The following is a 16586-nucleotide window of genomic DNA, read 5'->3' as shown; positions in this document are numbered from 1 at the left end:
ATTCCTGCTCAGGAAACGAGCTGGATCCAGGAATTTAAAATATATATATCATTTCATCACCATTATGGGATAGGGCGAATTTTGACATTTAAAAAAAAATAATAATAATAATAATAATAATGGTGTAACTTAGTCAAAAGCTCTATCAAACAGCTTCCCTGGGAGAGGTCTGCACTCTGCGTGCGTTAGATGGATTTATTGTACTGTGAAGATACAAAGTAAAAAAATCTCCTTAAAAAATATGTTACCAGACAACAGAGTGATCCCTTTGCGAGACTGGACAAGCGTGATGCCATTTGTGAGTTTAAAAATGTGTCATTATTCATGTCACAATAAAATGCTGGTTACATTTGCCACAATAATGCGCTTATAAATCATGTACCATGTTTTAAAAAGAAAAAAAACTAATATTTACCAGAGTGGAGCATTTGGATGCAGTGTCAGTGAAGTCGAGAGAAGTGAAGTTGAGGCATTCACTGTTGTCACCTGGGCTCCTCTTCAGAGTGGTAGCAGAAGGCAGAGTGTTGTCATTGTAAGAGGTGACAAACTTGAAGTCACTTGTGCGGGAGCCTGTTGTCATGTAGGCATCATAGTTGTAAGTGCTACGGAGAGTTCCAGTTCCATCAACATCTGCATAGTTGGGAGGTAAATATGCACTGGGAATGGCTACTGCTCCATCAAACAACAGTCTGGGCTTCCTCCTGTGACACAACCTCACAGCAATGATCAGGATGATGAAAGTCAGGAAAAATGTGCACACAGACACCAGAGCAATGATCAGATAAGATGTGAGTTTAGAGTTGTTCTCCTCATAAGACATGTCTTTGAGTTCAGGAACTTCAGCCAAGTTATCTGAGATGACTAAGTATACGGCACAGGTTGTAGAGAGAGAGGGCTGTCCGTTATCTTTCACTGAGATCACAAGGTTCTGCTTCATGCTGTCAGATTCAGAAATGTCCCTCTGAGCCCTGATCTCTCCACTGTGGAGACCAATAGTGAAAAGTCCCGGATCAGTCGACTTGACGATCTGATATGACAGCCATGCGTTCTGTCCAGAGTCAGCATCAACAGCAATCACTTTGGACAGCAGCGAGCCAGAAAGAGCAGCTTTAGGAACCATCTCAGTCATGAAGGAGTTTCCTTCTGGAGTAGGGTATAATATCTGAGGAGAGTTATCATTCTCATCTGTTATGAACACACTCACAGTCACGTTGCTGCTGAGTGGAGGAGAACCATTGTCTCTGGCTACAACCTGAACTTTGAAGCTTCTGAACTGCTCATAGTCAAAGGCCCTCACAGCATGGATCACCCCTGTGTCTCCATTAATGGATAAATATGAGGAGAGTGCAACACCATTGACCTCACTGGGCAACAGAGAGTAGAAGACTGTGCCATTCTGTCTCCAGTCTGGGTCTCTGGCACTAACAGAACACACAGAGGAGCCAGGCTTGTTATTCTCAGACACATATGCACTGTACGACTGCTCCTCAAACACAGGGGGATTGTCATTCACATCGGATATAGATAAAGTAATAATCTTTGATGAGGACAGTGGTGGACTGCCGTCATCAGAAGCTGTGATTGTAATATTGTAACCATCTATTGCTTCACGGTCTAGAGCAGCTGTAGTAATGAGGGAAAAGTAATTCTTTATGGACGGATTTAACTTGAAAGGAACATTTCCACTAATAGCACATCTAACCTGTCCGTTTCCCTCAGTATCTTTGTCCTGTGCGTTAATGATGCCTACTTCGGTGCCCGGTTCTGTATTTTCTGGTATGTGGTCAGAAAGTGATTTAATTAATATAACAGGTGCATTGTCGTTGACGTCTGTAATGTCTATGACAACTTTAACATAGGAAGCCAAACCAGCGCCATCTTTTGCCTGGACACGGAGCTCATAGCTACTTTCCTCCTCGAAGTCTACGGGGACAATCACTTTAATCTCGCCAGTTAATTTATCAATGGAAAATAGCTGTGATGCTTCCTCTGATATGCGACTGAAGTCATAAGTAACGTCGCCATTTGGGCCTTCATCTGCGTCGGTAGCTATCATTCTAACTACAACGGTACCTGAGGGGGAATTCTCAGGAAGAGTTACCTGATAGAGTGGCTGACTGAAAACTGGTAAATTATCGTTCGCATCCAGTACAGTGACGTGGATAGTAGCAGTGCCAGATCTCTGCGGAGCTCCGCCATCAACGGCAGTAAGCAGTAACGTCACCTCTTGCTGCTGTTCACGATCCAGCTCTTTATCTAAAACTAATTCTCCATATTTACCTCCATCCGGACTAGAAAGCACACTTAAAGTGAAATAGTCGTTCCTTTCCAACGAATAGCCTTGAATTCCATTAATTCCTATATCTGCATCGTGCGCCTCACCTAAAGGAAAACGAGCACCTTTGTCAGCAGACTCGTGTATTTCGAAATGAATTTCATCTTTCGGGAAACGAGGTGAGTTGTCATTTACATCTTGAACTTGAATAGTAATGCGATGCAATTCTAAAGGGTTTTCTAAAACCAGTTCGTATTTGATAGAGCACGAAGCCTTTGACCCACACTGCTGCTCTCGGTCTATCCTCTCGGCTATCACTAAATCCCCCGTCTGTAAATTAATTTCACATACACGTTTTCTGTTACCTTCCGAATCTATTCGAGCTTTGCGCAGAGACAATGTTTTTGTATCGAGTCCCAAAGCCTTAGCTAGATTCCCGACCACGGCTCCTCGTTTCATCTCCTCCGGGATGGTAAAACTGAAATCTCCATGACAGAAGCGCAGAGGGATAAAGCAGAAAGCCATCGACAATATCCACTTCGAATAAAAGAGCTGTTTTGGTGTCATTTTGCAATAATCCAAAGAAAACCCTCCGTTTATGAAAAAGACAAAGATATTGTAGGATAGTCCACACGTCGCGCTGAATAATCCGTCGACAGACTAAACTAGGCTGTGTCGTCGAAAATACAGCGTCTTTGTTATATTTAAATATTACAACACTGGGTGGAGAAATGCGTCTGTTCGCCGAATCTTGGCCAACAGCGACGCTCGCAGACCAATAGTTGGAACTGCAGAAAGTGATCCATAGGCTACATTTACATTTACTGTTTGTCAACAACATTCCCTTTCAATGAGCAGTCCAAGAGAGGCGTCCTCTGATTGACTGTCAAGTCCAGATGAACTAAACTTTTTTTTAAAAAGTATATCTTCCAAAAGTCCTTATATTAGTAAAAAGCAGTAAACCTCTACCACATCCAAACATGTAGCTACCTGGAAAAACATGACTGCAAGAAACACTTAATATATTAAACCGCCCAACGTATAGTCCCAATTCCTCTATAATAACAACAGAAACAATTAAAATCCATCAGAAACGCTTAGATGACTTATACATTTGGCAACAGGGTGTAGCCTACTGTAAACATATGTCCAAACAAAAGTTCTCTCTTGGAGAGACAAAAAATACTTATCTAATCTATTCTAAAAGGTACTTCAAACCTCTCCCAAAAGGTAGGCTGCTGTCACACTGTTTTGCTAGTATGTACATCTGTATGTAGGCCTAATATTTATGAACATTTTTATGCCTCTCATTGTTGTGTGTATGAACAGGAAACATTTACTAATGCTTGCCAGCTGAAAGATCATCAGAGTCAATATGTCATGTTAAAATGTCAAACGGTATAAAAAAAAACAACCCTCATTGCTTGAAAGCACACTTGGTCTATATGTGTTCCGAAATATCATATGTCTAAAACACATGCTCAGATGACCAACCACAAACACACACACACACACACCACCACCACCACCACCAACAACAACAACAACAACAAGAACAACAACAACAACAACAACCTCAGCAACAATAATTAACATAAGGGCCAAGTCCTTAGGATTCTGATAATGCACGTATGCATACAGTTAAACGCCACCATAGACTGAACATTAGAACAACATTATCAACCAACCAATCATCAGCCAATAGTGTGAGTACACAGCGCATAACATTCCCCAAAACCTAGTGCTCCAAAAACTTCAAGACCAAAACACCACAAAATGTTCAACTTTGTTCTGGATCTTGACTGCTCACATAGACAAAAGTCCATTCAGATGGTACCAAAGGTGTCCACTAGTCTCACAAAGGTGACCACTAGTCAGCAAGAGCACATTCACACTCTATGAAGAGAAATATGCCTCCAGAACTGTTTAGACTGCTATGAAACATGTACCTGAGACCAATAGTCATCAAACCGTACTACTGAAGTTATACCACAGTCATAACTAAGGGGATTCAAATAGACATGGGCCTATTACTATAAGTCATGACTCATGAAAGATGAATATTCAACTACACAGTGATGAAAGTGATTAATTTGATGCTTGAGGTAAATAATAATGAAGTTCTTCAGGATATGCACTAACAACTCATTTTCCATGAGCAAGAAGTATTCTCCATAGTTCAGATGGGATTAAAAACGGACACAATGTGAACTAGATTTGATTCTGCTTTGAAAATACTACTTCTATTTAAAACACAGGCCGACATTAGTCATACAAAGAAATTAGATCTGACTAGTCACGTATAGAGATTTGTGTGTGTGTGTGTGTGTGCGTGCGTGCGTGTGTGTGTGTGTGTGTCAGCCAGTATGGACTATTTGGATCTGCTGTCTTTTAAGTCAATGTGTTACCTTTGGCAGTGAGGGGTCCTAATTGTGAGACTGAACAAAACATGAAGTCATTTGTGAGATTAAAAAAACAAACACAATCATTACGTAAGTCAATAATTATGTGACCCTAAAAACAAGCCTTCTGTGTTTGTAGATGCACTGTTTGCCAAAGTGATGTGATAGTAAAGCATGAAATATGTTTGAGAAAGGAAAATGCTTCAAGTATTTACCAGAGTGGAGCACTTGGATGCAGTGTCAGTGAAGTCGAGAGAAGTGAAGTTGAGGCATTCACTGTTGTCACCTGGGCTCCTCTTCAGAGTGGTAGCAGAAGGCAGAGTGTTGTCATTGTAAGAGGTGACAAACTTGAAGTCACTTGTGCGGGAGCCTGTTGTCATGTAGGCATCATAGTTGTAAGTGCTACGGAGAGTTCCAGTTCCATCAACATCTGCATAGTTGGGAGGTAAATATGCACTGGGAATGGCTACTGCTCCATCAAACAACAGTCTGGGCTTCCTCCTGTGACACAACCTCACAGCAATGATCAGGATGATGAAAGTCAGGAAAAATGTGGACACAGACACCAGAGCAATGATCAGATAAGATGTGAGTTTAGAGTTGTTCTCCTCATAAGACATGTCTTTGAGTTCAGGAACTTCAGCCAAGTTATCTGAGATGACTAAGTATACGGCACAGGTTGTAGAGAGAGAGGGCTGTCCGTTATCTTTCACTGAGATCACAAGGTTCTGCTTCATGCTGTCAGATTCAGAAATGTCCCTCTGAGCCCTGATCTCTCCACTGTGGACACCAATAGTGAAAAGTCCCGGATCAGTCGACTTGACGATCTGATATGACAGCCATGCGTTCTGTCCAGAGTCAGCATCAACAGCAATCACTTTGGACAGCAGTGAGCCAGAAAGTGCAGCTTTAGGAACCATCTCAGTCATGAAGGAGTTTCCTTCTGGAGTAGGGTATAATATCTGAGGAGAGTTATCATTCTCATCTGTTATGAACACACTCACAGTCACGTTGCTGCTGAGTGGAGGAGAACCATTGTCTCTGGCTACAACCTGAACTTTGAAGCTTCTGAACTGCTCATAGTCAAAGGCCCTCACAGCATGGATCACCCCTGTGTCTCCATTAATGGATAAATATGAGGAGAGTGCAACACCATTGACCTCACTGGGCAACAGAGAGTAGAAGACTGTGCCATTCTGTCTCCAGTCTGGGTCTCTGGCACTAACAGAACACACAGAGGAGCCAGGCTTGTTATTCTCAGACACATATGCACTGTACGACTGCTCTTCAAACACAGGGGGATTATCATTGATATCTGCAACCGATAAATTAATAGTTTTGAAGGATGACAGTGGTGGCTCACCTTCATCAGTTGCTGTAATTGTAATATTATAGTTGTCAATTTCTTCACGGTCAAGCTTGCTTGTGGTTACAATAGAAAAATAATTCCTTATTGATGGATTTAATTTAAATGGGGTGTTCTGCTGAATGGTGCAGCGCACAGGGCGATCCCCTTCTGAATCCTCATCCTGCACATTAACAATGCCAATCTCTGTGCCAGGCAAGACATTTTCAGGTACTGGATTTTTCAGAGACTTTATGAAGATCACAGGTGCGTTATCGTTCACATCAGTTATTTCTATGAATACTTTAGCGTTAGAAGATAACCCAGAGGAATCGGATGCCTGCACTCTGATTTCATACTCTGTTTCATCCTCGAAGTCTATGGGCCCGGTGACTTTAATATCCCCGCTAGCACTGTCTATTGTAAACAACTTGGCAGCTTTATCGGATATGCGGCTAAATTCATAGCTAACCTCACCATTAGCTCCCTCGTCCACATCAGTGGCGCTTACAGTCATGACCACAGTGTCCATAGGTGAGTTTTCAGGTAGGCTAGATTTGTAAACAGCTTGACTAAATACCGGCAGATTATCGTTGGCATCGAGGACAGTAACATGGATGACTGCAGTACCAGATTTCGGCGGAGTCCCTCCGTCTGTAGCTGTCAGCACTAACGTCACGTCTTGCTGCGTTTCACGGTCAAGCTCTTTGTCTAAAACCAACTCGCATCGTTTACCTCCGTCTGAATTCGAGTGCACAGCCAGAGTGAAATGCTCGTTTTTATCCAGAGAATAGCCTTGGATGCCATTTCGCCCCACATCCGAATCGTGTGCCTCGGTTAAAGGAAAGCGTGCACCTCTGACTGCCGATTCCCGAATCTCAAGTTTAATGTCGTCGTTGGAAAATCTGGGTGAGTTATCATTTACATCTTGCACTTGAACCACTATCTGATGTAATTCCAAAGGCTCTTCCAAAACCAGCTCGTACTTCAAAGAACAGGAGACCTTGGAGCTGCACAATTCTTCTCGGTCTATTCTTTCCGCAACCACCATCTCCCCGGTCTGCACATTAATATCACAAAAGCGTTTACGCGTACCCTTCAAATCTAACCGAGCATGTCGAGACATCAGTCCCTTTGAATCCATTCCGAGGTCCTTCGCTATGTTTCCAACGACAGCCCCTCGCTTCATTTCCTCCGGTATAGTGTAGCTTAAATCCCCATTGCTGCCGGGAAGGCAGATAATAAACCATGTAAAAAATATCAGCGTCGTGGAAAAACAGCAACACCCATGTCCCGTCCACATTTTCCAAATGTTAAACAGATAATTGTTAAAGCAAAAATGTATACAAAGGACAACATATAATGCTATAGTCAAAAGAGAGGTCTGTCGTCTCTGCTGACCTCTTTCACGACGACATTTACAATGGCTTGAAAGGGTGTGTATCTACATCTAAATATTAAATCAGGGGGTGGACATGGGCGATCAATTCAAATATTGGCCAATGGCGACACTCTGAGTCTTGTATGGGAATTGCAATGCACCGGCAGCTATGGACATTGGTGTAACATGTAGGCCTACCACACAACAATGCTTGCTGTATCACTATAGGCCTATTTATAGTAACCACTTACCAAAAACGTGACAAGAGATGTTAAGGCCCTGCCTTTTGACACATGACAAACAAATAGGCCACTCCAAACCAAAAGAATGCAGACTTATGTGAAGAGCATCAGTCACCATTCCAGATTCAGCCACAAGCATCACTCTAAAACTGCCAAACACACTGGTGAGAGTCCCAATAGTGCACCGACCATAGAGGTGTAAATTTGTACCTTTAACTTTAACACGAGCTATATTTTACAGTAAGCATTCATTCATAACAGGAACATGTGCATGGAGGGTAACATGGTGATGTGGCCCTACCATGGCCTATAATGGTAGGGCACTGGGCCACTTCGCTGATGACCCGGGTTCGATTCCAACCTGGGTCCTTTGAATACTCCTTTCCCAAATTCTCTTTCCCCTTCTCATTTCATGTCCCTCTCGTACTGTCGTATTGATAATAAAAAAGCACAAAGGCCAAAAAAAAACCTGATGTCTGCTATAAGATTCCCGCTGTCCCTACATTTTTCAAAGGCCAACTCGTGTTATTATCTGCTTTGTTATTTATCTGCTTTATGGCGGTGGTAGCTCAGGTCGTAGAGGAGCCGTTCGGCAACCCAAAGGTTGCCGGTTCGAGCCCCACTCGGCCTGACTCCATCGTTGTGTCCTTGAGCAAGATATTTAACCCCAAGTTGTTCCTGGTGGCAGGATGGTACCTTGCGTGGCAGCCACGGCCACCGGTGTGTGAATGTGAGTGTGAATGGGTGAATGTGAGGCATACAATGTAAAGCGCTTTGAGTGCTCGAAGGAGTGGAAAGGCGCTATATAAATGCAGTCCATTTACCATTTTATAGAGGTCTAAAAAGTCCTGACACTTTCACATGATCAGGAATGATTGCAAAAGGTGTATAGGCCTGTGTTCCTTTACTTGTATCTGCATTTCAAAATGCAAGCACACACAGACACGTGTGCACACACACACATGTGCTCTCTCTCTCTTTCTCTCTCTCTCTCGCTCTCTCTCTCTCTCTCTCTCTCTCTCTCTCTCTCTCACACACACACACACACACACACACACACACCAAAAGGCAAATGCTGCATGAATATGATGTTCAATGTTATGCAAAGAGCAGAAGGTCCATCCAAGCGATTCAGCAATGGGTGAATAGGCGAATAGGCCTAATACAGCGTGGAAATGCAAAAAACAAAATATGCAAGTGTGAGCTATCGGCATACTTTTGTATAATTTTAGCAAATTATATGCAGCTCTTACAAAACCTCTTTGGGAAAAAAGAAAAAATGGCCTGTAAAGTTATAACTATTATTAATAGATTAGAAAATAAACGTATCGTATGTATGTAGTATGTATGTGGAAAGAACTGAAAATGTGAATCATTTAAAAGTTTGCTTTTGAAATACATGTGAGACAACTATTAAAACTTTTCAGTCAGGATAATCATGTCAACATCATGTCACAATTAAAGCCACTGCATATAAGTAAGAAACAATAATTTAATTACCAAAGTGGAGCATTTTGAAGCTTCCTCAAAGAAGTCCAAACAGTTGCTGTTATCATTTGGACTCTTCTTTAGTGTACTTCCAGCAGACATGGTGTTGTCATTGTATGACTGGACAAACTTGAAGTCACTTGTGCGGGAGCCTGTTGTCATGTAGGCATCATAGTTGTAAGTGCTACGGAGAGTTCCAGTTCCATCAACATCTGCATAGTTGGGAGGTAAATATGCACTGGGAATGGCTACTGCTCCATCAAACAACAGTCTGGGCTTCCTCCTGTGACACAACCTCACAGCAATGATCAGGATGATGAAAGTCAGGAAAAATGTGGACACAGACACCAGAGCAATGATCAGATAAGATGTGAGTTTAGAGTTGTTCTCCTCATAAGACATGTCTTTGAGTTCAGGAACTTCAGCCAAGTTATCTGAGATGACTAAGTATACGGCACAGGTTGTAGAGAGAGAGGGCTGTCCGTTATCTTTCACTGAGATCACAAGGTTCTGCTTCATGCTGTCAGATTCAGAAATGTCCCTCTGAGCCCTGATCTCTCCACTGTGGACACCAATAGTGAAAAGTCCCGGATCAGTCGACTTGACGATCTGATATGACAGCCATGCGTTCTGTCCAGAGTCAGCATCAACAGCAATCACTTTGGACAGCAGCGAGCCAGAAAGAGCAGCTTTAGGAACCATCTCAGTCATGAAGGAGTTTCCTTCTGGAGTAGGGTATAATATCTGAGGAGAGTTATCATTCTCATCTGTTATGAACACACTCACAGTCACGTTGCTGCTGAGTGGAGGAGAACCATTGTCTCTGGCTACAACCTGAACTTTGAAGCTTCTAAACTGCTCATAGTCAAAGGCCCTCACAGCATGGATCACCCCTGTGTCTCCATTAATGGATAAATATGAGGAGAGCGCAACGCCATTGACCTCACTGGGCAACAGAGAGTAGAAGACTGTGCCATTCTGTCTCCAGTCTGGGTCTCTGGCACTAACAGAACACACAGAGGAGCCAGGCTTGTTATTCTCAGACACATATGCACTGTACGACTGCTCCTCAAACACAGGGGGATTGTCATTTATATCAGAGACAGAGAGGTGAATTGTTTCGGAGGAAGAGAGTGGTGGGTTACCTTCATCAGTGGCAACAATTGTTATATTATACTCACTGACAAGTTCACGATCCAGTTCAGCTGTTGTCACTAGTGAATAGTAATTCTTGATGGATGGATTTAATTTAAAAGGAACATTTTGCTGAATAGAACAACGGACCTGCCTGTTGCCCTCCGAGTCCTTATCCTGCACATTAATAATTCCCACCTCTGTGCCAGGTAATGCATGCTCTAACACATGGCTCTTGAACGACTTTAGAAATATAACTGGTGCGTTATCATTGACGTCCATGATATTAACGATTACCTTGGCTGTGGACGCTAGTCCTGCACCATCTTTTGCCTGAACACGTATTTCATGTTCCCTTTTGTCTTCGAAGTCAACGGGCCCTGTAACTGTTATTTCCCCACTCACACTGTCTATTGAAAAGAGCTTAGCTGCTTTGTCAGATATGCGGTTGAATTCGTATGTGACCTCGCCATTTGCGCCCTCGTCTGCGTCTGTTGCACTAACCGTGACGACTGCAGTACCCAGGGGTGAATTTTCAAGCAGCTTCACATCATACGTTTGCTGAGTGAAAACTGGCAGGTTGTCGTTAGCATCCAAAACAGTGATGTGTATGGTTACAGTGCCTGATCTCTGCGGAGTACCCCCGTCAGTAGCAGTAAGTGTTAATACTATTTCCTGCTCTTGCTCACGATCAAGCTCCTTATCTAAAATCAGTTCACTGTATTTTCCACCATCGGGATTAGAATGCACAGCCAACGTAAAATGGTAATTTTTCTCTAGATAATAGCTCTGTATGCCGTTCCGACCTACATCCACATCGTGAGCCTCATCTAAGGGATATCTCTCACCTTTATCTGCAGATTCTCTTATTTCTAGCTTAATATCATTCTTTGGGAAAACAGGTGAGTTGTCATTTACATCCTCGACATGGATGGATACTTGATGCAGCTCTAACGGATTTTCTAACACCAGTTCGTATCTCAGATTGCAGGATATTTTAGATCCGCAGAGCTCTTCTCGGTCAATCCTCTCGACGACAAATAGCTCGCCCGTTTGAAGATTTATGTCGCAAAAACGTTGGCCATTGTCTTCCGTATCTAATCGAGATTCACGAGAGGCCAGTCCCTTGATATCGAGAGCTAGATCCTTCGCTACATTGCCGACTACAAATCCTTTCTTCGTCTCCTCCGGAACCGAGTAACTCAGGTCGCCATGACATGCATGGAAGAAGACAAAGATCCATCCACACAATATTATCCACCAGGAGAAAGGCCCTTTAAATTCCATTATAGGTAACTGTTTAGAAAATGCACGGAAAACATCCGAATCAAGAGAAAACTGAATGAATGCTCTGCGCGGTTTTAAATGGCGTCTTCCCAGAAGGTTTTCTGCGACTGTTTCGTCTTTCTGGGTGTATCTGAAACGTTAATATTAATGCTGGGGGAGGATGTGTGCTTTTAAAAGAATAGCCTGGTCAAGGGCGACACTCTGAGTACCAGAGGAGAATTGCAGGGTGCACTCTGTACACCTCACTAATATTATTCACCTACCTGTCATAAATCTAGGAAATATCTGTTATTGTTATTCAATATTGCAGACAGTAATATCTGAAAACTACCATAAACAGCATTTAAATATCCTGTTAGTATCCCGATGATTACTGATCACTGGGTTATGTGTGTTGAAGATAAACATGATTACTGCAAGTTGCGCAAGCAAGTTCAGATGTCAATGATAACCACAGTAAAATCAAAATAACATTTCCTCTAACTTCCAAAACGAGGGCTATGATTCTCAACATCATACTAGCCTACCAGATAACACTAAACAACAAAACACAACGCCAATCCGTTGTTTAAAAACACAGCCATTTATATCACACATGTTTCTAATGCCTGTTGCCATTTCTTACCAGGAGCTTAATCGTGTTTTATTATTATTTATTTATTTATGTATTTATTTATTTATTCCCAATACTCTCTATCTTAATTACACAACTACTGTCCCTTCACAGGAGGGGAAATGGTTACCACACGTTTTACCGCAGAGTGAATGACTGGTCGCTGTCCGTGGTGCTGAAGTACTACATGCGTAAAGCTGCCCAGATGGACACAGCAACACAACGTCTCAGTAAACATACTGCCGGGTAACTAGTTACCAGAGACGACCAGAAACCAAAACAGTAACAAGTGTCACCGTTCCCAGAAATTAAAAGCAGGAACTATTAAGGCTCTACTATATTTAATGGATACAATTATACCACATAACCTAGAATGTTCTCATATATTGAGGAAAAGATTAAGCATATGGATACAAAACAATTCAATAACTCATTTTCAGGTCAGGAAATAAGGGATGGGGTGTTCTATAATTAAGTGCAATGTTAATGTAATGTTAATATAAATATGAGCAATGTGTAAGATAGTTGCGCTTTCAGCAAAGCTTGGATGCAAGCTAAGAACACTGCTGGTAACTCCCACAGAGTTTCTTTTTCAAACCAATTCTCAGGTCACAATGCATCACGTGTCAGGGGAAAAGAAAAACTATACCAAAAGCAGGAGATGGGTCATCCCAGTTGTTCTACAAAAACCTGACGTTCACATCAGAGCTTTCAGGGTTATTTTTTTTTATCTGAACCTTCATCTCAGTTCATTCGTCGGATAAATAAATATTTCTCACAGGTGGAAACCGTAAAACTCAATTAAACTGACTTACTATACTGATGCCAAGCTAGCTTCACTTTGTAGGACAATGCAGCAATCACATTTTAAACTCACACCCACGTAGGTCACCATTTAGAACACAAAAATCTAGCATGAAAAATATGGCACTGCCGGGATGTTTAAAAAGTACTTGTATTGGTATTAAATGTTTTGATAAGATATAACACTTCCTTACATAGAAACACATCATGACAACCTCACCAACATCAGAACATCATTGATTAGATAAGCTTAGGTACATGACTGTAGACACTCAATATGCATAACCACACACTATGGAAGCAAATGTCATGAAATTACTCTTTGGGAAAGATGTTTGTTGGGGCAAAAACAGTATATTAATGGAACAATCATGTAAATAAGTGTGACCAAACCTAATGGCCCTTTCTTTTGAAGTAGATACAAGCTTTACAGTAGCCAAAACAAGATCATACCAAATACACTGGGATAATGTAAGGCAGGGTTTGCAATTTCAGATATGAAATAAAAAAGCAGCACTTCCAGTTATCAAGACAACACTATATATTCAATGAGCAAAAGTAAACTCAAATACATGAACAGTTTCACCAAATATCCATATGGTGTAACAGAAAAACAGGCAAGAGCTATTCAATTCAATGCCGTGTATTTAACTATTTAGTGTTGTAGTATGGTTGCAGAATGATGCCTTCATGCCTGATGATGGAGAACTTAAAATGAATTTACCATAGTGGAACACCTTGATCCATCATCGCCTAAGAAGTCAATGCAGCCGCTGTTGTCACCTGGGCTCCTCTTCAGAGTGGTAGCAGAAGGCAGAGTGTTGTCATTGTAAGAGGTGACAAACTTGAAGTCACTTGTGCGGGAGCCTGTTGTCATGTAGGCATCATAGTTGTAAGTGCTACGGAGAGTTCCAGTTCCATCAACATCTGCATAGTTGGGAGGTAAATATGCACTGGGAATGGCTACTGCTCCATCAAACAACAGTCTGGGCTTCCTCCTGTGACACAACCTCACAGCAATGATCAGGATGATGAAAGTCAGGAAAAATGTGGACACAGACACCAGAGCAATGATCAGATAAGATGTGAGTTTAGAGTTGTTCTCCTCATAAGACATGTCTTTGAGTTCAGGAACTTCAGCCAAGTTATCTGAGATGACTAAGTATACAGCACAGGTTGTAGAGAGAGAGGGCTGTCCGTTATCTTTCACTGAGATCACAAGGTTCTGCTTCATGCTGTCAGATTCAGAAATGTCCCTCTGAGCCCTGATCTCTCCACTGTGGAGACCAATAGTGAAAAGTCCCGGATCAGTCGACTTGACGATCTGATATGACAGCCATGCGTTCTGTCCAGAGTCAGCATCAACAGCAATGACTTTGGACAGCAGCGAGCCAGAAAGAGCAGCTTTAGGAACCATCTCAGTCATGAAGGAGTTTCCTTCTGGAGTAGGGTATAATATCTGAGGAGAGTTATCATTCTCATCTGTTATGAACACACTCACAGTCACGTTGCTGCTGAGTGGAGGAGAACCATTGTCTCTGGCTACAACCTGAACTTTGAAGCTTCTGAACTGCTCATAGTCAAAGGCCCTCACAGCATGGATCACCCCTGTGTCTCCATTAATGGATAAATATGAGGAGAGGGCAACACCATTGACCTCACTGGGCAACAGAGAGTAGAAGACTGTGCCATTCTGTCTCCAGTCTGGGTCTCTGGCACTAACAGAACACATAGAGGAGCCAGGCTTGTTATTCTCAGACACATATGCACTGTACGACTGCTCCTCAAACACAGGGGGATTATCATTCACATCAGAAACAGACAGATGTATAGTTTTAGAGGAGGACAATGGTGGGTTCCCTTCATCAGTGGCCACAATTGTAATGTTATAGTCACTTACAAGTTCACGATCAAGTACAGTTGTCACCAGTGAATAATAATTCTTAATAGATGGGTTTAATTTAAATGGGACATTTTGCTGAAGGGAGCACCGCACCTGTTTATTTCCTCCAGTATCTTTGTCTTGCACATTGATTATGCCAATTTCTGTTCCTGGGGCTACATTTTCAGGAATTGGCACGCTTAACGATTTAATATGTATCACAGGTGCATTGTCATTAACATCTGTGATAATAATGTTGATTTTAGCATTAGAGGCCAACCCAGGCCCGTCTTTTGCCTTCACCCATAGCTCGTACTCAGATTTTTCTTCATAATCTATTGCTCCAATTACTTTGATCTCACCGGTGACTTTATCAATGGAGAAGAGGCGAAGGACTTTGTCAGATATGTGCGTAAATTCATATGTGACCTCTCCATTTGCGCTATCATCTGCGTCTGTAGCACGCACGGTCAAAACTACTGTACCCAAAGGAGAATTTTCAGCTAGACTAGCTGTGTATGTAGATTCACTGAATACTGGAAGATTATCGTTGGCATCCAAGACAACAACACGTATGACTGCAGTGCCTGTTCTTTGTGGAGAGCCTCCATCGAAAGCAGTAAGCATTAATGTTAATTCTGGCTCTTTCTCGCGATCAAGCTCTTTATCTAAAATTAATTCACTGTACTTTTGCCCATTAGAATGAGAATTCACAGCAAGACTAAAATAATCATTCTTCTCAACCGAATACGTTTGCATTCCATTGCGACCGACGTCTGGATCGTGCGCTTCATCCAAAGGGAAACGTGCGCCTTTGACAGCCGATTCACCGATTTCCAGTTTAATGTCACTGTTTGGGAAGCGAGGTGGGTTGTCATTGATATCCTCAATCTGCACTGTTACCTGATGTAATTCCAAAGGGTTCTCCAAAACCAGTTCATAGTTATAGGAACACAGCGGCTTAGATCCGCATAGCTCCTCACGGTCAATCACTTCAGAAATAACCAGTTGTCCTCCCTGAACATCACAAAACCGCTTTTCATTTCCTTCCGTGTCTATCCGAGCCTTGCGATCCGCCAGTCCTTTGGCGCTGAGGCCAAGGTCTTTTGCTATATTCCCGATCACCGTGCCTTTCTTCTGCTCCTCTGGTACAGAATAACTGATGTCGCCATTACAAAGGCACACAGACATAGCCATGAATGCGGCCAAGAACGCAACACGACGACGAAAAATTCCATTCAAATCCATTTTCTTATCACAGAACAAATTGATGTCTGCAACAGTCTTAAATCCAACAAAACTTCTCTTCAAATGAAGATTAAACCATGTGTTTTCTTAACCGTTCTACCTTCTTCTACAGCCAAATAAGGGATGTCTGCCGTCCGTGTCGTATTCCCTATCGCTCTGAAGCCATCATTATAATATTAGACCAAGGGGTGTGGATGCGTCTGCCATTGTCAAAAAATAGCTAAATAGCGCCACCCAGCGGATTTCTGCCACAGCACACACTTTGCCACACAGTGTGTTGAGTGTTCTATGTTAATCGCAAGAGTGAAATTCTTCTATTATTTACCACAGCTGAATTCAATATGATCAATGAGTAGTTTAGGCCTAGGCTTCTTGGTAATGTATTATTAGATAAATACCATTATGGTATTAGCTTAGGGTATATCAAATTTAACCTTTTCTTGAATTGTTGCCAAAAGAAACCCGTTATACAAGCTCAAATCATC

General features: G+C 42.1%; 4 protein-coding genes across 4 annotated transcripts in view; all 4 read right to left on the bottom strand.

Moving 5' to 3' along the window:
* LOC134452453 (protocadherin beta-16-like) overlaps positions 1-2922 on the bottom strand; it is a 239861-nt gene extending 236939 nt beyond the window's left edge. Inside the window, exon 1 of the mRNA XM_063202850.1 lies at positions 416-2922. Coding sequence (XP_063058920.1) covers positions 416-2842 — 2427 coding nt within the window. The 5' untranslated portion in view covers positions 2843-2922. The remainder of the gene's footprint in view (positions 1-415) is intronic.
* Positions 2923-4880: 1958 nt separating this feature from the next.
* LOC134453346 (protocadherin gamma-A12-like) lies at positions 4881-7355 on the bottom strand. The gene has a single exon (XM_063204225.1). The coding sequence runs from the start codon at positions 7323-7325 to the stop codon at positions 4881-4883; it is 2445 nt and encodes an 814-aa protein (XP_063060295.1). The 5' UTR covers positions 7326-7355.
* A 1147-nt stretch (positions 7356-8502) lies between these two features.
* On the bottom strand, positions 8503-11554 carry LOC134453345 (protocadherin beta-15-like). Its single transcript, XM_063204223.1, has 2 exons — positions 9146-11554; positions 8503-8559 (listed from the first exon to the last, which is right to left on the bottom strand). The coding sequence occupies exons 1-2, from the start codon at positions 11552-11554 to the stop codon at positions 8503-8505; spliced, it is 2466 nt and encodes an 821-aa protein (XP_063060293.1).
* A 796-nt stretch (positions 11555-12350) lies between these two features.
* On the bottom strand, positions 12351-16050 carry LOC134453344 (protocadherin gamma-A4-like). The gene is made up of 2 exons (XM_063204222.1): positions 13755-16050; positions 12351-12364 (listed from the first exon to the last, which is right to left on the bottom strand). Exons 1-2 carry the CDS (start codon positions 16048-16050, stop codon positions 12351-12353), a joined length of 2310 nt encoding a protein of 769 aa, XP_063060292.1.
* Between the last annotated feature and the right edge of the window lie 536 nt (positions 16051-16586).

Source organism: Engraulis encrasicolus, chromosome 7, assembly GCF_034702125.1.
Source record: "Engraulis encrasicolus isolate BLACKSEA-1 chromosome 7, IST_EnEncr_1.0, whole genome shotgun sequence".
Classification (NCBI taxonomy): Eukaryota; Metazoa; Chordata; class Actinopteri; order Clupeiformes; family Engraulidae; genus Engraulis; species Engraulis encrasicolus.
This window is presented reverse-complemented; position numbering and strand designations above follow the sequence as displayed.